Below are 21397 nucleotides of genomic sequence, written 5' to 3'. Positions count from 1 at the left end.
TCCTTCCCTTAGTTTCAGTTTTATCTGAGGACCAAGACACTCGATCTTGGGCCGTCATAGTTTTAGGTTCTGGCCTTTCATCTTTAGGCCACCATAAGTCTTCCTCTTCCCGAGGATTTTGTGAAAATATTTAATGGGAATTTAAAAGAGAAACTATAATCTCGTCTCATTATATGGTTGTACCATCGAAACCTGCTTTCCTTTTGTATGTCAACAATAGAGGTCACTCTGAGGAACCCTTCTTATCGTGATGTATTCTAATAATTTTTTAAATTCAAGTTTTTTGTCCAGATTTTCCCTACAGTGAACCCTCAGTGCGCGCCCGGCCTCTGCCCTACGTGCGGCGCGAGAGGAATCTCTCACTTGCAGGCGCGACCCGGCCGACACAGCCACTATTACACAACCACCGTAGCCTATGGACGCTTAATATACAGAGGTCAATTCAAAGGCACATTCCAACCTATAAATTATATCTAACTAGCTTTTACCCGCGGCTTCGCTCGAGTTAAATTCCAAAATTGCGGAATGCTTCATACAAACCCCACCCCCCATTTTGTGGAAGTGGGGGGCTAGAAAGAGAAAAATATAGTCTATGTCTATTCATCCCTTCAGCTATCTCCCCTTTAAAAAATCACGTCAATTTGTCGCTCGTCGCTCCGTTTTGCCGTGAAAGACGAACAAACAGACACACAGACACTTTCCTAAACATTCTATTACACTACTACTAGATGCTCGTGAAGGTTTGCAGTGTTTGGACCTGAATTGGAGAGGTTACATTTTAACTTTCTGGCCCCGTAGCCGAATGGCATTTCTCCGACGCCAAACGAAAGCGATACGCCGCTGGCTCTGTCGCGCCAATACGCAAGCGCGATAGAGATAGATATCTACTAGCGCTTCGTTTCGTGAGCGTTTCGTGAGCGATTGTGCCATTCGGCTAGCCACCCTGATTAGCAGAAACGTCACTATTGTCTCAGATTTCTAAAAACCTCTTTTTGACACATGACAGCGTCCACAATACGCAAACTCGCACAACCTAATGAACTTTTAAATAAAATCCTGTAATAATATTTAAAAAAAATCAAGTACTTAAAAACAATGTTTCGCTTACTTTAAACATAATCAAGCACATGTTACATTTTTGCGGATCTTCGTTAGTGAGTATTTTACGATATTAATTTATCACGCAGGATTTACTTATCATGTCATTTATCATTCATTTTTATTTTTAAACTAGTGCTGTGGCAGTCTGTCATTTCGATTGAAATGACATTTCAGTAAGTTGATAGAAATCGTATATTTGTTTAAGCGCCTCCTTGTACATAGGGCCTAATCGATTCAACCAATTCGAAATTAATCGTTAGATTTGGCAAACGATACGTCTTAGCCACATCGCGACATACTTCAAAACAAATGTGTCAAAAATGTGAACTTCCAGATCCGGGACAATAGGCCACTAGGCGTAGAATAAATTTAAAGTTGAAAAATGTCTGCCTTGAGTGAGGCTTGAACTCACGGCCAATTCGATATTCCAGCGCTCTGCCAACTGAGCAACCAAGACAATAAAATACATTACAAAATACTCTTCACCTCAATATAGGAAACAACATAGCAAGAATAAACAGCAACTCAGAAGAGGTAAAACAAGAGGCGGTATTATCGCTAAAAAGCGATCTCTTCCAGACAACCTAGGTAGCGGAGATTAATAAAATACCTTGTAAGTAGCACTAAATGTCGAGTAAAAAAATGCAATAACATCATACAAAAACATTTTAATACAAAATGATATACATAACATATTACATATCCCAAAAAGGTAGGATCTATTGGCTACGTGCACGACAATTACGCCCACTACCACGTGAAGTTGAAGTGGAAAATGTCAAAAAATAACATGTAAACAAATATTATATTTTAACGATTTTTCGTTAATTTTAAATACATCGAATAACAAGAGCTACTATTTCAAGTGTAATTTAGGTAGATAGATTATAAAGACATGAATATAATACCAAAAATCTGTTTCCAAAGCCATTACTCACGGTATAAACTTCCAACCCCAGACTACAGAAAGAGTCAATAAATTGGTGCTGGTAGGGCATATAAGGAATCTTCAAGAACATAGGAGTAATGGTACAAGTTCTTCGAGCTAGTGATATGGTATTCGCTAAACCTCCGTCCCGTTAATGCCATATAAAACAAATCTAAACGTAAGTACCTAGTCATGTCCGCGGCCGCAGAAATATCCGACACGGGCCTATTCCCAGACTAGGCCTGAATCTTTAAGCATAATATTTTACGGTAGGAAAAATACTAACAGCGTATTGAACAATATTAGGTACTTAAACAAAGCTTAAATATAATTTATTATAAATAATTATAATGTTTTGTTTTGACATGTCACTTACGTTTTCTTTTCACCGTAGCTATCCATTTAGTTCTTTGATCCAATTTCCAGTGTGCTCTAAGAAACGCATAGAACGTGCAACGACTATTTATGCCATTATTTTTACAATTAACAACGAAACAACATTGATGCCCCATATCAAACATTACACATTGTATTATATTTTATGAGTTTTGATAGATGACAACCACAATCAGTGTCGATTTTGACCACCGCAAGCACTGCGATTGCTTTGCTTACCCCCTCCATGCACTCCGCACGAAGCCAATAGGTACATAAGATTTTTTTTTTGTTGGCATTTCAGATAAAAAATTCTTATTTTGCGAATTATTCTAAAATTCCCTTTAGGAATTTTATTCTTCTTGATATGTAGGTAGGTTATAGCTTAGCTTACTTTGAGAATTTTTAAACATTTTTTTTTATCTAACCTTCAGTTCAAAGCGTCTTCAAAATCTGTACACTTTGATTCTACTTCTGGGGCTTCTGTACTTTTTTTAAAACTAGGTACAATGACATTCTTAAATATATAATAATAATCTAAATGCAGATATATAGCTGCATCAATAAAATCAGAAGGTGTGACGTCATTCCAGTACTTCTTAGTAGTCATGATCTCCAAGTCGAAAAAGATGTAAATGTAGTCAAGGGAGAGAAAGAGAGCGACATATAGAGCGCCGAATCCGTCCACGTGGATGAAAGGGACGGTGATAGCTGAAAAAGAAAGGATAAATATTAGGTTCTAGTCTGAGACTAAAAATTAAAAAAAACTGAATATAAATTTTTATTAAGCAGAAACGTCTGCTAACGATTCTAAACATTTTTATATTAAAGGAAAAAATGGAAAAATTTACGCTTCCGGCGGGACTTGAACCCGCACCATTTTTGCAATCCGTGCAATGCTCTTACCAATTGAGCTACAATTAACTATTATTATTGAGCAATATAACTTGAGACTCCAGTGCCGTTACAAGATGTAATAGTCTGTCGGTAGATGGCGCTAGACGTCACCCCAAGACGTGTGTACAAAAGGATAGGCATGGAAAGATTTGCGAAGTCCGGCGTGGCTTCCGTAGCTCAATTGGTAAGAGCATTGCACGGATTGCAAAAATGGTGCGGGTTCAAGTCCCGCCGGAAGCGTAAATTTTTCCATTTTTTCCTTTAATATAAAAACTGAATATACCTACGGCCCGATTCTAAATCAGATAGTTTTCGTTTCGCGTCGAAGAAATCACATTCGGCTACGGGGGGGCAGACTTTAAATGAATGGGTCAAACAGATTTTAATGTATGGGTAATTGCATATTTTTAAATTAAAGGAAAAATGGAAAAATTCACACCTCCGGCAGGACTCGAACCTGCGACCTTTGGCCTTGCCGGGGCCATCGCGCTTACCAACTGCGCCACGGAGGCCTGCTGGATGTGTGCGAATTTATCCATCCCTTCCCTCAATTCTCAACCGCCTTAGGGTGGCGTTATAGCAAACATCTGCACAGAAGTGACGTTTTTACTAAATCTTTTTGACCCGAATGTGGTAAAACACAAACCGTAAACAATTATCTGCGTGATAGCAGAAAGTGCAGTACTGTGTCTGGCAGCAAACTCCAAATCTGTTTGCAATGCGAAGACGCTATAGAACAGCACTGAAAACAGTGCCGCGATGTAGGTTGCCCAAGCTACTGCAAACTGTGAAACAATAAACATAGGTACTTAGTTAATTAAAACGTAGATATACTTGACAATACAATCATTATTTGCCAGCAAAACGTCTCATTTCATCGCGTGCCAAGGACGTTTTGATTACCTACTCGTAAAAAGATAAAAATATTATCGTTCTTCTGGTAATCGACAAAGTGGGACGATTCACTAAATTTCTACAACAATATTCTGAAGCCCATTCAAAAGTTTGCCTAAGTACTTAACAATAAAATATGTCTAATTGTTCACGCATGTAGGGGTGGACAGAATATCTTGGGGTCGTGGATGAGGTGAGTTAAATGACACTCGTACATGCACGTATAATGATTTAGGTGTGATACATATGTAGTTGTTAAAATATCACTGAATTTAAGCGGACGGGCGCGACCGTCCGTCGCAAGTAGAGATGTGTCAACCCGGTTTGCCAACCCGGTTCAAACCGAGTTAGGCTCAACTCGGCCCGACTCGGTTTGACAGTTCACCAAACCCGTTCCAACGAGCAGACGGAACGCAGCCGAACGAACGTACCGATCGGTCCCACTCCCACTTGACTCGAAAATGTTGATAACGAAACGGGCAATATCGGCATCGGAACTGCAAGCCGGCGAGTGCAAGCAGGATAGCTGTAGGTACTTTCACGTGGAAGTGGCGCCACGGCCAGAATCTGAAACACGCTCGCGGTCCGCCCGGCCGTGCGAGCTTTGGTTTGAAATCAATATAACAGATGGTGCTCTTTTTCCTAATAATAAATGGGCAAATATAACAGTTTACAACTGTAATTAAATGCTCCCGCTATTCTGCCGTTGTCGCCCTTGCCGATATTCTGTGCATTCTGTCTTCATTACGAATATTTTGATGAAATTAAATGAAGTATATTTACATGCATTAAATTTAGTTTTAGTTTAGCTTGTTCAAACACAATTTTAATTGTGACGTTTTTAAGTCGATAGAATCGTCCCACGATAAGTCTGCATAGATTTTAATAGCCCCGCCTCTGCAAGGGTTAAGTAAACGTCATAATTTCATCAAAGTTTGACGTTTAAAATAACATGTGCACTAGCGAGGCTGTGAAAATCGTTGCAAACTTATCGTGGTGAGTCTCTATACCTATCACGCGTCACGTTATATAATATGTTTCGGGCATAACTCGACTCGACTCAACCCGACCGACTTGATTCGTGTTTAATTTTGACGAATCGCTTCACACGGGCCAAACCTAACCGCTACATTAATACGCTAAGGACCGTCGTAGCAACTCGGTTTGGTCAAACCGGGTTGAAACCGGTTTACGTAGAAAATCAAACCGTTCAGCCCGGTTTGCGACATTTTCGGTTTGGCACATCTCTAGTCGCAAGATTGCTGAGCGAATTGTCGTACCGCCCCCACTTCACCGCGCCCCGCACCATGCGTTGCGCCGGCGACGGCTCCCGAAGATGCCCGAACAAAGCCTAGTTAACGCCTGGGTGGCTAGCCGAATGGCACAATCGCTCACGAAACGCTCACGAAACGAAGCGCTAGTAGATATCTATCTCTATCGCGCTTGCGTATTGGCGCGACGGCGCGACAGAGCCAGCGGCGTATCGCTTTCGTTTGGCGTCGGAGAAATGCCATTCGGCTACGGGGCCAGGTAACACTAAATATTTCTTTGACTCTAGTTTGTGCGATGTTTCGTATGGTCAGGTGAAACCAAAAGCGCGAATGATAACCAAAGACCAAACGTCATCGTTCCAAACTCAAATGGGCCCTACAGGACTCGATAAATATTAAATCTAATAGTTCAGAACATGGCAAAGATATAAAGCCCAATCTGAAATAGATGACTATTGTCAAGATCGAGGGCGCTGTTAGTGCGTTTTCACATTATCCGATCCGATCTTATGTAGGACCGATATCCCATAAATTCAAGCCGCCTGCATTTTTTTTGCCTTTGAAATCCTTCCGACATCCGATATCTGATCGGATAATGTGAATACGCAGTTATTCTGATGTATGTGGTGACAGTTCAGAAAATAGTTGTAATAGTTCAACATGGCGCGTATTTAGTCATACATTTCTGGTAAGGCCTAAGATCTCGATAACGCTATTTTAGATTTTATACAATGGTCATAATGAGACATACTTAATACATTATAGTGATTAAAATACTTACCGGACACAAAAACTTCAAGTAAATAGTCGGGAAACTGACGAAAAATGCGAAACTTAACGGATGTATTGTTAGGAACAGATATCGGTATGGGTTTTCATGCCTGGTCTTATTACAATATATCAGGAGCGTAGTTGTAGCGATGAATAGTAGCGTGGATAGTATACTGTAAAGAAATATGACACTTTAAAAAATCTTGCAAAAAGCCTCAGCCAAATAACACTTGACTCAAAGATTTCTGCTGGCGAGTAAGGTTGCCAGAACGCAACGAGGGTGCGCAGTGTTTAAGTTGGCAATTGCAACGTCACCTCTAGATTTGCAGGCGTCCAGAAGAAACAGATACCTAATCACACGGCCCGTATCCTTGTTTCCAACCGACGCAGTAAACGCGTAATAATTTGCTTAAAATAAGTTTACTTACATGTTATGTACTTGAGTGTGATTATATGTTATTGCCCAATAGATCCTCTCTTCGGCTGCTACAAAGATGCCCAGAACTAGAGTCACTAAGAGCATTTGCAGCAATTTTATACTCAGCACCTGGAACGGTAAATATTCATTTAAATGGAGATAAAAAATCTCAAAAAATTTCTTTCTGACTCTTGGAGACCATATTATACATCTCCAAGGAAAAAAGTAGATTAAGTATATATATATATATATATATATATATATATTATTTTTTTCCTTTGCTTAAGACAACAAGAGTCTTTTACAACTCTAAAGTTATTTTAGTTATTCGTTTTTTTTTCTTCATGTATAATTTTTTTTAGATGTACTTTGACACTTAGAGACTCTATACATCTCTAACATCTCTTATTAATAATCATAATAGCTTTGTACTTTGTATAATTTCTTGTGTTAATATTTTTTTTATGAATACTTTTGCTTATTAAATTGTATCTTGTTTTTTTTTAATGCATGTTAATTATAAGATGTAATGTTTTGAAAAGAAGTGGCCCGCCGAGTTTCTTGCCGGTCCCATAGTGGATACCCTCCTCCAACTGAGGGGGGACTGAAATCTTCTCGAGGCTGAGGCGTAGGGTTAGAGCCGGCGTAGTTTTATTTGACGTTCATAAGCGCATTGTAATATGCCTACTTGGAAAATAAATATTTCATTTCATTTCATTTCATTTCAAGTGGAATTGGACGGGATAATAATTCGTACCCTTGGTAAAATAATGCAACATGTGACTTTCGTCGATATTCTTTTTATTGTGTTTATCTCTTTTAATTTCTGAGATATTTTTCTGAGCAACGACGTAAGTAAAGGCAATGGACGTAAAATAATGCAACAAATGAGTTTCCGAAAGCGCAGTGCGATAGATAAAATTGGCATGAAAAGGGTGCAAAAATAATATCCCGAATGGAGAATAGTTTTAAATGTTATTAAGAGAGTCTTGCGTAAAACTATCTCATCTGCACATACGGCTGTTGAATTTCTGTTTTTTTTTTTTAGTAAATTAGGCAGTCGGATTATCACATACGATATTATTTATTGATTTTTGGTATATTCATAAAAAATATTTTAAAATATGTTAAGTTATTTTGCTGATACTATGCTATGCATTTACCGTAATTCTGACGTTTTTAAAAATATTTACTAATAACGACGGATCATCGGACATCATACGCGTCACTTGACCTTTGGTAAAATAATGCCGTATGTGCACATCCGACATACTCTTTTTTTATTTGAATTAATGAAAAAATACAACCATAAATAGAGCATCAAGGTTCCGGAATGGGGGCTTGTGACGTCACTTCTAAGTAAAACTTGTACCTAGGCGTGACGTCACGCGAAACTTCAACGTACCGTCGTCATTTTTCGTTTACGAGAAAAAATAAAAAATACGTGTCTAAAATTCTTTGATAATCTAACTGACGGACTAATTAGTTTTTTTTTTAGTCGTCTCGCCTATTGGACACAAATTGGGCTGTGTAACGTAAGTTAAACTTGACTGAATTCTGGGAGTCGGTGGCGTCAGTGTACTATAGATCATCATGTAGCAGTTTACGTTCTACAGTGGAAATCCTTGAAGATTCAAGCTTCACTTTAAATTTTTGCTAATTTTATTAGCCAATGAGTACATGAAGATTAAAATGAGCCCTTGACTGTATTAAACTGATGTTGCATAATGATATGAATTATACAACCTGTTTTTATTGAATCTAAAGAACCATCCCTTTAACTTTAAGGGATGGTTCTTTAGATCAAATACAATTAATTTTAACTATAAAACTCCCGTGAGACTCATACATATTTAAAAATATTTTAAGCGGGTTACTCAGGTATTAAGTCGATATAGCGTTCGACATGTTTCGGTTCAATTTCGAGAACCTTTCTCAAGAGTAGCGACCCCGCCTTTACATGTCGAGAGCGCGACGCATACTGCGGGCGCCATCGACCTACAATAGGGACTCAGCTCACACTTTTTTTGCCATACTAAATTGAACCTTATCACCGGCGCATAAAGGCGTTCTTGACAGACTAGCAAAAGTGTGTCCACATGAGAGGGTCAAAGTTGGGGCTGGTGTCCCTCTCGCACGTGTGACCAGTGTTAAAAAATTACTATAGTAGTAGTATTTTTACCTGTATGATAACTAAGTTTATAAACTTCTTAAATTATTTTCGTATTATATCGAGGCAAGGGTATTAATACCTTGTAACGAATTGGTAAGTCATTATTATGAAGCCATAAAACCAAAAAATTGCGCAATTATTAAAAACCTTTAATTGGGTATTAGTAGATTTGGTAGTAACTTTGAATATTGACTGGTATCCCCAAATGATGACAGTGATGACGTCATTCAAATGATTTTGATAGTGGTAAATTGGTAATAAGTGCGAGAGGGACACCAGCCCCAACTTTAACCTCTCATGTGGATACACTTTTTGGCCTAATTACTCATTCTGGTTTAATTATAATTCTGTGGCGGGCGCTTGCTCGGTGCGCGCGGCTGCTGATGACGGGCGCAGGGGGGGTCGGCGGCGCGGGCGACGTCACCGTGGCGAGATCGGACCTACCCACTATGAGAACATTGGAGAGACCGGCCGGAACATCTCGACAAGGCTTTCTGAACACATACGTAGTATGAAGGGCCGGGACAGCCACAGCTCTGCGGTGACAGAACACGTATTGGATTCGGACACGACGCACTATGTAAGATTTGATAGGGTAACCGTACTGGCGCGAGAAAAGTTCTTCGTTCAGCGGAAAATACGGGAAGCTATAGAAATTAGTCGTCATCCCAATTTCAATCGTGACAGTGGTTGGTCGGTGCCACCTAGTTGGAAAACAGTTCTAGGCACTACGTCGGTCCCCAGTGTAAACGCACCCTTAACAAGTGACGTAATAAGTGTTGTGTGCAATCCTGCTTTTGACAAAAGTAACATAGTGGGTAGCTCCGATCTCGCCACGGTGACGTCGCCCGCGCCGCCGATCCCCCCTGCGCCCGTCCTCAGCAGCCGCGCGCACCGAGCAAGCGCCCGCAGTATGCGTCGCGCTCTCGACATGTAAAGGCGGGGTCGCTACTCTTGAGAAAGGTTCTCGAAATTGAACCGAAACATGTCGAACGCTATATCGACTTAATACGTGAGTAACCCGCTTAAAATATTTTTAAATATACAATTAATTTCTCTAAGAAACTAGCGTCTTAACTCTTACGGTTAGTTATTAAAAAATAAAAATAATTACTAAACACGTTTGTGTCAGCCTTTACCACTTCCCAGTGTTATTTGTTTTGACATGTGCCGTTAATCACTTGACACTAACTTGAATATTATTCTTAAGGGTCTCTCACACTAATTAATTCATTTATTATGTATAAAAACGATGAAATTTTTTTTTTGCGAATTGGAGGGTGGTTCCTGATAACGAACCTAACGACATGTCGAATTTAACGAAAAACAAAAAAACACGGTGTAGTTACAAACCTTTTGTATGAATCCGATACGAGTAGTTTTATCTTTAAAGTAGTAGTTGACTCCATCGTCGTCATTTGGAACACTCCTTTTTGCAACCTGTAACAATTCAGGTCAAACTTTGAAAAACCTACTTTAAAATTTTCAGGAAATCCAAAACTGGTTGGATGTGAATTCAAATGTACGAACGTGCATGAAGAATGAAATGAAAGAAAAAGACAGAGGCATGTCAGGATCTGAATTGTCCTCCGAGAAACAGGCGTGGCGTGACTATGTGAATGTGTATATTACCAAAGAGGATCGAGCATTATAGAGAGTTACTGTCAAAGTAAAATGTATAATCACAGTGCATAGACTGCCATCTCTCGACAAAAGCTTAAAACTTTTGAACCTCAGTTAAAATGTCAAATATTAATATTAGCGCCATCTAGCCGAGCGTTCCCCAAAGGTGTAACGCCATCCAGACCACCGTACCTTTTTCTCTATGGCTTTGAGGTACGTTTTTTTCTTAGACTTTATCCGTCTATACGGAGTTACATATGTCTTTGGTATTACCTATGAGCATAAATTATGTACAAACCTTATGTACGAACACGATATTAATAGTTTGGTCGTCAACAGATTCTCCTACGATTTCGGGTCCATTGTCACAGTCAACTAATCCTTTGGTTATCTGTAAAAAATAATTATCAATACTCTAGCAAACCTTAAAAATATTCATAGAAATTAAGATTATAACATTTTACAGTAAATTTGCAGTAAATGCATGATGATAAGTTTAGTGTGATAATTTACATTTTGATAAAATTTTCCTTGTACGTATTTAAAAAAAAAAACCTTTTTAAAGAAAATCCGGGAGGAACTAAAAAAGTACTTGTGTTACTTAGACAATACATATTTGGATAGCAACTGTAAATAGGCCCAAAAAGACTCGTACTTGACTAAATAATAATGTATTAAATCAATATTATACCTCTATATTCTCTGGTAGAAAAGCTTGATTATGGTTTGTTTCCTTCTAGACGTCATGTTTCTCGGAAAAATCTTAACACCGCGATCTAGCTTTTTTAACACTCAGTACAGCGACATCTAGATGGAAATTTGACAACTAAAAGTAACAGAATGCAAAATTAAATGTACAAAGAAATACATACAGCAACATTAATTTAATAACTTACCTTTTGTATGAAATCCATATAAGTAATTTTGCCATCAATGGTATTGTTAGTTTTGTTGAAAAATACTTTGGATCCATCTATATTATCTGGGACTGTCTCCTCTGTAACCTGTATAAAATGAAAAACCCATATGAATGAATGAAAATTGTGTAAAAGCTTACATTCGTGTAAAGTTTTAGAGCTCGGACAGCATTCAACTTTTACAAACTTAAATTAAATAGTTATTTGTTTTACAAGGGGGCAAAGATGTTATTTAACCGCACGTGCCAATATTAATACCCGAGCAAGCGAAAGATTCTAATTTTGAAACAGTGGAATCTTGAGCGTTGCGAGGGTTTTAAGGCACGAAGGTTAAATAAACTTTGCCACCGAGTGAAACACAAAATTTTTCACCACACCAACACGAACAAAACACTGACTATAAAACATCAAACTAAATCAAATCCATCAATCTATTCAATATTCATGATTCAAAATCATCATTTGTAGGTAAATTTTACCAGCTAGCTAAAGACATCATGTTAAAATTTGTATGAAATTACTTTGCACTCTTGTGGATGAAATGCAATTTGCTGTCTGTTTTCGAATAGCAAAGTAAGCCTTTATCAGTAAAGTTGGTGTGGTGAAAAATGTATTAAAGACGTCCTTTTTAGGGTTCCGTAGTCAACTAGGAACCCTTATAGTTTCGCCATGTCTGTCTGTCCGTCCGTCCGTCCGTCCGTCCGTCCGTCCGTCCGCGCATAATCTCAGTAACCGTTAGCACTAGACAGCTGAAATTTGGTACCAATATGTATATCAATCACGCCAACAAAGTGCAAAAATAAAAAATGGAAAAAAATGTTTTATTAGGGTACCCCCCCTACATGTAAAGTGGGGGCTGATATTTTTTTTCATTCCAACCCCAACGTGTGATATATTGTTGGATAGGTAATTAAAAATAAATAAGGGTTTAATAAGATCGTTTTTTGATAATATTGATATTTTCGGAAATAATCGCTCCTAAAGGAAAAAAAAGTGCGTCCCCCCCCCTCTAACTTTTGAACCATAAGTTTAAAAAATATGAGAAAAATCACGAAAGTAGAACTTTATAAAGACTTTCTAGGAAAATTGTTTTGAACTTGATAGGTTCAGTAGTTTTTGAGAAAAATACGGAAAACTACGGAACCCTACACTGAGCGTGGCCCGACACGCTCTTGGCCGGTTTTTTAAAGTGACTTACAGCAATATTAATTTTTGATGTGCGATGAGAGTTATACGGAGATAGTTCTACAGCCATAATAAAAACACTATGTTTACTTTTCGATCTTCGCCGGCCGGCCTTTAAAACTACAGTGACTATAACCAAAACCACTTTGTTTATATCATTGCTTCTCTCTCACTTGATCCACCTACACTGATAAAGAGGCAAACACAGTATAGCAATCAGATTTTTGCAGTACCTAAAACTTCAATATTCAGTGTCGGGAGTTCAACCTTTCAGACATAGACGAACCTAACCTTTCTGTAGCTTGGCAGTACTGCACTGATGCAGGGAATGCAGCGCCGCCGAGCTAAGACGCATGCGTGGGCAAACTGGGCATTGGGCAATCTAGACATAAAAGAGAAACTACAGTATGGGATTCTTCAAAAAAGGAGTGTACTTAAAATTTCTAATGGGTCGGCAACGCGCATGTTGCATGCGTCCATAGTTGCCCCTTGAGTTGCATGCCTCCATAGGTTGCGGTGACCGCTTTCGTGGCATAAAAAAGGATATAGCCTAGAACCAAATAAAATTAAAAACTTAGGTTACCTACTTGGACTTAATCCGTCCGGTCTGGCCTAGCGCGTAGTGATGCTGCTTATAAGCCGCGTTCCTGCCGTTCGATTCCCGGTAAGGGCATTTATTTGCGTGATGAGCACATAATTATATTTGTCCCTGTGATTAATTTTTTTTAAGTATTTGTATATTAAAATATATCGTTGTCCGAGTACCCACAACACAAGCCTTCTTGAGCTTACCGTGGGTCTCATTCAATATGTGTAAGAATGTCTTACAATATTTATTTATTTTATTCATTAATAATATTCAATGATTAAGGGAGCTTTCAAAAAAAACCTCAAAAGAATGTAAAATTGATAGTTTTAGTCGGTGAAATACTACACTTTCCGTTATGCAATAGATTTATTTAATTCAAGTTTCAGTTAGAGCATCTTATTATCTTGATTTCTACTAGACTTAAATTTTGAAAACTAACTCACAAAATTAACTATGAATTTTTCTCCAATGCACGTTTAGAAAAACTCACGTAAAGAGCTGAATTAGTCGATCTTATTTGTAAAATTTTGAATACTAAAACAGGTAAATTTATAATTCGTATATCCTGCACTACAATCTTCTCAGACTACATTTTTATTGTAAGGTTTTGAAAAAGAGTAAACGAGTCTAAGATTCAATTTTTTTCAGATATTATTTAAAATTTAGTGACAATTTCTTTTAAAATCTACATCACATCGAAGTAATTTTTGTACTTCATTATTTTTGCAACGTTTACTTAAATTACTATTATGCCTTAGTGATTATAAATTGGTATTATTTATTTTTAGCAATTTTACGAAAACGAGCCTTCACCGGTACAATTATTACTACTTTTGGACATTTTCTCATATTTTGTTAGACCGAGTAGAAAAAGTCCTCCTAGAATGTAATATATATTTTGTAAACTACTCGCCAAGCCCTTTAATTTGATACCACACACGGTATGATCAAGTCCTCGGTTGCGATTTCACTGTTTTTTACACAAAAGCCCTCTTAAGGGAGGAATAGGACATACTGAGCAACTTTTACTGTGTAATGGAAAATCTATCTTACTAATGTTAAAGCCATTACAGAAGTCCCCATTAGGTATAGAAAATGTTTTTATCGTGTATATATCGGACATGATAAAAAAGACAAGATCATTTTGTAAAATATTTAATTTATTTGAAAAATCGTAAAATATTGTACAATACAGAAAATCAGTACATGCTTACATTTTATTTTGAAAGTGCATAGTTTCCGACAAAAATATATAATATGCCAAACATAATTATAAAGCTTACAAAATATACATTATATAACAAGTAATGGTGCCGCTTTTTTTTATTAAATTACCCTATTTTGGTCCACAATAATTAATGACAATACTCAGTCCGTACTTAAAATATTACATTTGTAAAAAACACTTAAGTATAGCATGCATTGCATACACTTAAGTATAGCATGCATCATACACTTAAGTATAGCATGCATTTTTTAAACTGGAGCTTTTGCAATTTTAGTAACATTTCGATCCCACATGATTCCTTATAATATGTTTGATACAGAATGGATTTCGACAATTACTTTAATAATAAAACTACCGTGAGACACTGAAGTATGAAAATTGTCGAAGATCGCTCGACATGTTTCGCTCCGTAACGAGGAGCATTTTCATTGACATTCATTCAGTTTGCGTCGGGATACCATTTTCATCGCGCGTGTTCAATGAAAATGCTCCTCGTTACGGAGCGAAACACGTCGAGCGATCTTTGACAATTTTACGTGAGTTACCCGATTTTACATGTTCGATATTATTATTAAAATTGCCTACAATAAATGCAATGTAGGTAAAGACTGTATCGTTAAATATGGAGACAACTTTGAGTAGCCGTATTTATTTGCTATTATATTTTTTTCTTATAACAAGACATGGGCTTAATAAGGCACATAATAAGGTACGCATTTTGTCCTAGAAACTCGACGTAAAGCATGTGGTTTAGGCAGCATTGACTTAATCCTCCCGAGTACCAATTATGATTTCGGACAAATGCTACTAGAAAATTCACAAAGTGCGTCGTACAAGACGACACAATTGCGAAAAAAAAATGTACAGTGCGAACCTCAACGACACGTGATCCACAAAGCAGAATATCTAGACATAGTCTAGCCACTGTTATTTTTTAAAAATAAAGTTCATGATCTGTGTATGGCGGCCATTTAGAGAATGTGGCATGGCGCTTACGCTATCTCCGACTTTGATGTCGAATTTAACTATCATACACTGTTTATATCGATCTGGTTTAGGCACTGTTCAAATACCATGAATGTCTATTAAACATTGGCCTATGCCTAATTTTTTTTATCTATTTCTCTCATCCTGCTTGTATCAAAAATTTACGGCAATCCGGAACGTTGCTCAAAAATGCGTTTTTTTTAATTATATAAATTCACCGCATTTATTCTGCAAGTACCCAATTGAACAACCATCAAGAGGACTCTTAAAAAATATATTTTGGCAGCATATTAACCTTTGTTTGTCGAAATCGTACAAAGAGTCTTTGAGATATTTTCAAATTAAGCCAGATTAGGGGTTGTCCGAAATGTATTTGCTAGACCTTAATGAAAGTACCATAAAGTCCCTAAAATAAAAAAAATATCAGACCTTCTTATATCAAATAGTACTCACCAATACCTTCAGATCATACTCTCGGACCATAATAATACAAAATTATGCACATGTCACCATTTAGACGAGGTTTGTGTTGTCCCTATAATTAACGATACAGTCCTTACTCAAAACTCGTGGACAATATAATCAGGGTACCATTAAAATCCGCCTCTTTATCTAGGATACCTGTATCATCAAACTCATCAGCATCATCTTCATCATCATAATCAAATCAATCAAATCATCATTAGCAAAATAGAGTTTGGTACAAAAGTCTTCTCTCATCTCCATTTAAACGGATACAAAAAATCTCGCCATAATTTAATTTTTAATCATTAATGGAACTTTAAAATTTGGCCATAATGTCATAATGATTAACACTGTTCATTTGTTTCTACACCTTTACGTATTTGTGGCATCATGATATTAACAAACATATAGTAGTAATCTAACTGCAGGTTAAGAGCTCCGTCGACAAAATTGTCAGGTGTGATATCATGCCAATACTTTTTGGAAGTCATAGTTTCTAAGTCCCATAGAATGTAAATTAAATCTAGAGAGAGAGCGAGAGAGATGTATAGAATTGCGAAGGCGTTGACTCCCCACACGAAAGGGACGATGAATGCTGAAATAAGAAAATACAAATATATAATCGATCATTAATACTGATATTTATAACGTTAAGTTTATTTTTGATCATACTAAAAATTAGAAAATAATTAAAAGTGGCAGCTAGAACCGTAATCCTGATGAATGCTGGTCGTTTTCCGTGCTTTTTTTTTAGTATAAATAGGTAGACTGACCACGATCTCATCTGATGCTAAGTGATGATGCAGTCTACGGTGGAGCACGCTTACCTATGAGATACCTATTCACTCTTGCTTTGAAGAGACCTGGATTGTACTCATGTGGAAACACAGACTCAGGCCAGGCATTCCACTCCTTGGTGGTTCGCAAAATAAATGTTTCCATGCTCATGATGCATGTAACTGTTTCGAAATATCGGGAGCTCAACAAAAATCAAAAAGGTAATCACGGTATATATATACCTATCGCGGTCAATATAAGTCTAATGAAATTAATCACGAATCATTCAAAACTCTTAATTCTGTTTTTGTTCGGCAGAAGTTTTTGACCTGGCGTATTACACTTAGGTACAAACAGTACGATAGGGACGGCCTGATGTTTTATCATTTATCCTGCTTGGTTATTATAATACTAACCATATATTAAAATCTGCACTAGACACGCAAGGAACATGGCGTGCTTGGCAGCAAACGGTAGCTTGGTCTGCAGCGCAAAAACGCTGTATAGCAGCACGGAGAACAGCGCAAACACGTAGGTGAGGAAAGCTAAGGCGATCTGAAAAAAAAAAGGAAATTAGGCCTGGGAAGAAAATCGATGCGTACTTTTTCACCACAAGTGCTCTTAATACTTGAAAAACGGATGATATAGTTGCATCTAATAGTCGTGCACATAGTCCGAAGTAATGTGATATAATATGTCGTCACTACTTTGAAAAAATCTCGTATCCATGCTTCTCCTCAAAGTTAAAACGCAGTAAGTCTATATGCATTCCATACATACTTACTAGGTACAATTTTCTTTTCATTGACAGACAAAGATACAAGTTTTTTAAAAGTAGTGACGATATGCAATTTCGCAGCTCACTGCTGCATGGATAAATAATGAATGAATTCATTGATAAATTCGCCATGCACTTTTGCAGCACAGTGTACTTCCAACTTGCAATCTTCAGTTTGCTGACTTTACTTTTAACCGACAAAGAAGTATAATGATGTCAACCTGCTTAACCGAAGTCCAAACGAAGAATCATACTAGGAATTCGTTCTTCTAGATAAAAAATAGAAGAAATAGATAGAAGAAGAGAACTACGAAATGCTTACGAAGCTTAAGTGACTGTGGTAGTGACTAGATACCCAGACATTGACTATTGTTTGATTGATGATGGATGTTTGGAGTCACAATAATGGATAAGATTAGGAATGAGTATATACTATATAAGAGGAAGTCTAAAAAGTTGCACTGATAGTAGAAAAAGTAAGAGCGAATCGACTAGCATGGTATGGGCATGTGATGCGAAGGGGTGAAAGTCATGTGACGAGAAAAGTATTACGAATGCATGTTGAAGGAAGTAATGGGAGAGTAAAACCGAGGAAAAGGTGGACGGACTGTGTGAACGATGATATGAAACGAAAACAAGTGAATGAGATGACGGGTGATAGAGAGGTATGGAAGAGAAGGACATGTTGCGCCGACCCCAAATGACTGGGATAAGGGCAAGCGAATGATGATGAGATTGACTATTGTTTGACTGATATTAAGCCAAAGAAAGTGATAATACTTACCGAAGATAAAATGTACAGGATCGTCGCCGGAAAACTGACAAATAGTGCCAAACTGATCGGGTGGAATATCAGGAAGATGTATCGGTACGGGTTCTCTCGCCGAGCTTTAGTGCAGTATATGAGAAGCCCAGTAATAGCAAGGAATATTAAAGTTGATAATAATCTGCAAATAAAATAAAAATAGTTTTTCATCAAGAAGAATCTCAATAAATAGAATTCAGATGCGACAGAGGGATTATGCGACGTTCTTGCCAATGTCACTTTTTCCTATTCGCAATTCTGGACAATCTGAAGTCTACGCAATTAGTATTTCAGCTCATTCGCTATTGTGGACAGTAATTACTTGTGAACAGTGGCGATTCTTCCTGTTCGCAATTCTGCACATTCTGAATTGCACACAATAGGTATTTCGCCTCATTCGCTTCTGTGCACAGCCATTATTTCTGTACAGAAGCGATTCTTCCTGTTCGCAATTCTGCACAATCTAAGTTCCACACAATAGGTATCTATCCTCATTCGCGTCTGTGCACAGCCATTATTTGTGTACAGAATAGTTTCTTCCTATTCGCCATTCTACGCAATCCGAATTCGACGCAATAGGTATTTCACCTCATTCGTTATTGTGCACAGTCATTATTTGTATACAGTATAGTTTCTTCCTCTTCGCGATTCTCCGCAATTAGAATTCCACACAATAGGTATTTCTCCTCATGCGCTATTGTGCACTGTCATTATTTGTGTACAGTATAGTTTCTTCCTATTCGCAATTCCACGCAATCTGAATTCGACCCATTAGTATTTCACCTCATTCGATTTTATGCACAGTCATTACTTGTGTAAATTAGCGATTCTTCCTGTTCACAATTCTACACAATCTCAGCTACCTCAATCCCCACAAACACGCACAAATAGAAACGCAGAAATCTCCTAACATGAGCGGAGTTTCGTTCTGATCTATTATCAGCAGTTCTACTTCATCAAATGTCACAATGTGAACTATCACACCATGAAAAATACGAACGTTTTCCGAAAAATACGAAGGAAAAGCTTTTCGCACTACATCTGTAATTATTTAGTAAACATTGGCCTATAGGCAGCAAACGTTCGATTTTAACATTTTGTTTACAAGATATATACAGTGCGTATGACGGTAGTTAATATTAATAATGCTATATGGAGCTTTGCCTATGCTAGGGCGCCGTGGAAAGCACTTTCTGCGTTTCTATTTGTGCGTGTTTGAGGGGATTGAGGATGCTGAGATTGTGTAGAATTGCGAACAGGAAGAATCGCTAATTTACACAAGTAATGACTGTGCATTAAATCGAATGAGGTAAAATACTAATGGGTCGAGCTCAGATTGCGTAGAATTGCCAATAGGAAGAAACTATACTGTACACAAATAATGACAGTGCACAATAGCGCATGAGGCGAAATACCTATTGTGTGGAATTCGAATTGCGTAGAATCGCGAAGAGGAAGAAACTGTACTGTATACAAATAATGACTGTGCACAATAACGAATGAGGTGAAATACCTATTACGTCGAATTCGGATTGCGTAGAATTGCGAATAGGAAAAAACTATTCTGTACATAAATAATGGCTGTGCACAGACGCGAATGAGGCGAAATACCTATTGTGTAGAACTTAGATTGTGCAGAATTGCGAACAGGAAGAATCGCTACTGTACACAAATAATGGTTGTGCACAGAAGCGAATGAGGCGAAATACCTATTGTGTGCAATTCAGAATGTGCAGAATTGCGAACAGGAAGAATCGCTACTGTTCACAAGTAATTACTGTCCACAATAGCGAATAAGGTGAAATACTAATTGCGTAGAATTCAGATTGTCCAGAATTGCGAATAGGAAAAAGTGACATTGGCAAGAACGTCGCATAATCCCGACAGAGGACCCTTGTGTGACAGCATAAGTTTTAAAGTACATTAGCGAAATCATCACGGAAAATGTATTTTTTTGGTTCTAATAAGTTAGCGTAACCGTTTGGAGGCGCTGGTCACGTTCTCTATACAACAAAATATAATTATTATAAAATATAATTCCAATTAAAACGTTAATAACCTTGTTGTCAGTAATGAAATTTTGATTTTCAAGCAAACCACTTTTGACACTAACAGATCGGTATCATAATTGCACTGGAGAAAAATTATTGTTCACTTTTTTAAATGTGATACTTTTGAAAAATTTTGTTATTTCTACTCAGAATGACTAGCTTTTTCAAATCTAATAGGTAAATAATTTTGTAGCGGTTCATACAACACATATTCCCATCAAATTTCATCACTGTAGTACTTATAGTTTCCGAGTAAATCGGCTGTGACAGACGGACAGACGGACAGACGGACAGACGGACAGACGGACATGACGAAACTATAAGGGTTCCGTTTTTGCCATTTTGGCTACGGAACCCTAAAAAAAGTATCCCGGTATATGGTTTATTCCTATTGTGTTACCACTTTCTTTAAATGTAGTTTGTATATTAGGGTAACAAAAGAGGACAGTAACAAAAAAATCTGATTCATAACACTTTTTTTTCTATTGAAATAGAAAGTGCTCGTCATTCTGAATAGACCCAGGGGCGGCTCACTCCGCGATTCTATTGCCGCGCTACAAGTACATGCTGGCGGCCGCGAGTTCGCGGCCTAATCAGGGGTGGCGCGCGTTCTCACGGAACGCACGTTCGCACTTTCTACATGTTGTATTGTTCGCGTGTGAATGGCAAATAATGTTTAGTTAAATAGACATCATTATTGTTAATCAAATACGTGTAAATGCTCCGAAGATGATTTATTGAGTGAAAACTAGAATACAACGTCATGAACATCATGTCATATTTAAAATTATATTTAGAACATTGCATTCCTTATTCAAACATACACTGTAGATGGCGCTGCTGGATATTAAAAAACAACACCCCCACTATATCTAAGCATAGCCATCAGCATCATCAGCATTAAGCGAAACAGGTTTAAAACCAACTAAACATACCTACTACTACTACTTAGGCACAAGTCCTAACTTCTCAAGGAATCTAAAGTGCTTGACAAACCCTAGACCCTTAGTCAGCAAATCGGCTGGCATCTCAGCTGTCGATAAGTATTTTGTTTCTACTAAACCTTTAGCAACTATATCTCTACTAAAGTGATAACGAATGTCAATGTGTTTCGACCTATTGTGAAACACAGGGTTGGCCAATAACTTCAGAGCACCTTGATTA

General features: G+C 37.6%; 2 protein-coding genes across 5 annotated transcripts in view; both read right to left on the bottom strand.

The window, feature by feature from the left end:
- Window positions 1-896: 896 nt before the first annotated feature.
- LOC125231676 overlaps window positions 897-21397 on the bottom strand; it is an 85969-nt gene continuing 65468 nt past the window's right edge. For 3 of the 4 annotated variants that reach the window (XM_048137189.1, XM_048137187.1, XM_048137188.1), the window contains exons 5-7: window positions 18162-18324; window positions 17016-17154; window positions 15919-16417 (exon numbers count right to left, since the gene is read on the bottom strand). In XM_048137189.1, coding sequence (XP_047993146.1) covers window positions 16167-16417; window positions 17016-17154; window positions 18162-18324 — 553 coding nt within the window. In that variant the 3' untranslated portion in view covers window positions 15919-16166. Of the gene's footprint in view, window positions 944-15918; window positions 16418-17015; window positions 17155-18161; window positions 18325-21397 lie in introns of those variants that run through there. The other variant, XR_007177655.1, reaches the window with a different exon arrangement.
- LOC125231675 lies at window positions 2716-13200 on the bottom strand. Its single transcript, XM_048137186.1, has 8 exons — window positions 12567-13200; window positions 11348-11455; window positions 10750-10842; window positions 10182-10268; window positions 6666-6784; window positions 6248-6410; window positions 3948-4086; window positions 2716-3115 (listed from the first exon to the last, which is right to left on the bottom strand). Exons 1-8 carry the CDS (start codon window positions 12621-12623, stop codon window positions 2835-2837), a joined length of 1047 nt encoding a protein of 348 aa, XP_047993143.1. The 5' UTR covers window positions 12624-13200; the 3' UTR covers window positions 2716-2834.

The sequence above is a fragment of the Leguminivora glycinivorella genome, chromosome 12, assembly GCF_023078275.1.
Source record: "Leguminivora glycinivorella isolate SPB_JAAS2020 chromosome 12, LegGlyc_1.1, whole genome shotgun sequence".
NCBI classification, from domain to species: domain Eukaryota; kingdom Metazoa; phylum Arthropoda; class Insecta; order Lepidoptera; family Tortricidae; genus Leguminivora; species Leguminivora glycinivorella.
The sequence above is the reverse complement of the archived record's forward strand: the minus strand, read 5'-3'. Positions and strand labels throughout refer to the sequence as shown.

Bases quoted from the DNA above. Each gene is read 5' to 3' on its own strand.
- LOC125231675 (XM_048137186.1), bottom strand. From the start codon at position 12,623: ATGGCTGTAGAACTATCTCCGTATAACTCTCATCGCACATCAAAAATT. The intron at 6,411-6,665 runs GTAAGTAAACTT...ATTTCTTTACAG, and splicing joins CACACTCAAGTACATAACAT to TATACTATCCACGCTACTAT. The intron at 4,087-6,247 runs GTAAGTATTTTA...ATTGTTTCACAG, and splicing joins ACTTGAAGTTTTTGTGTCCG to TTTGCAGTAGCTTGGGCAAC.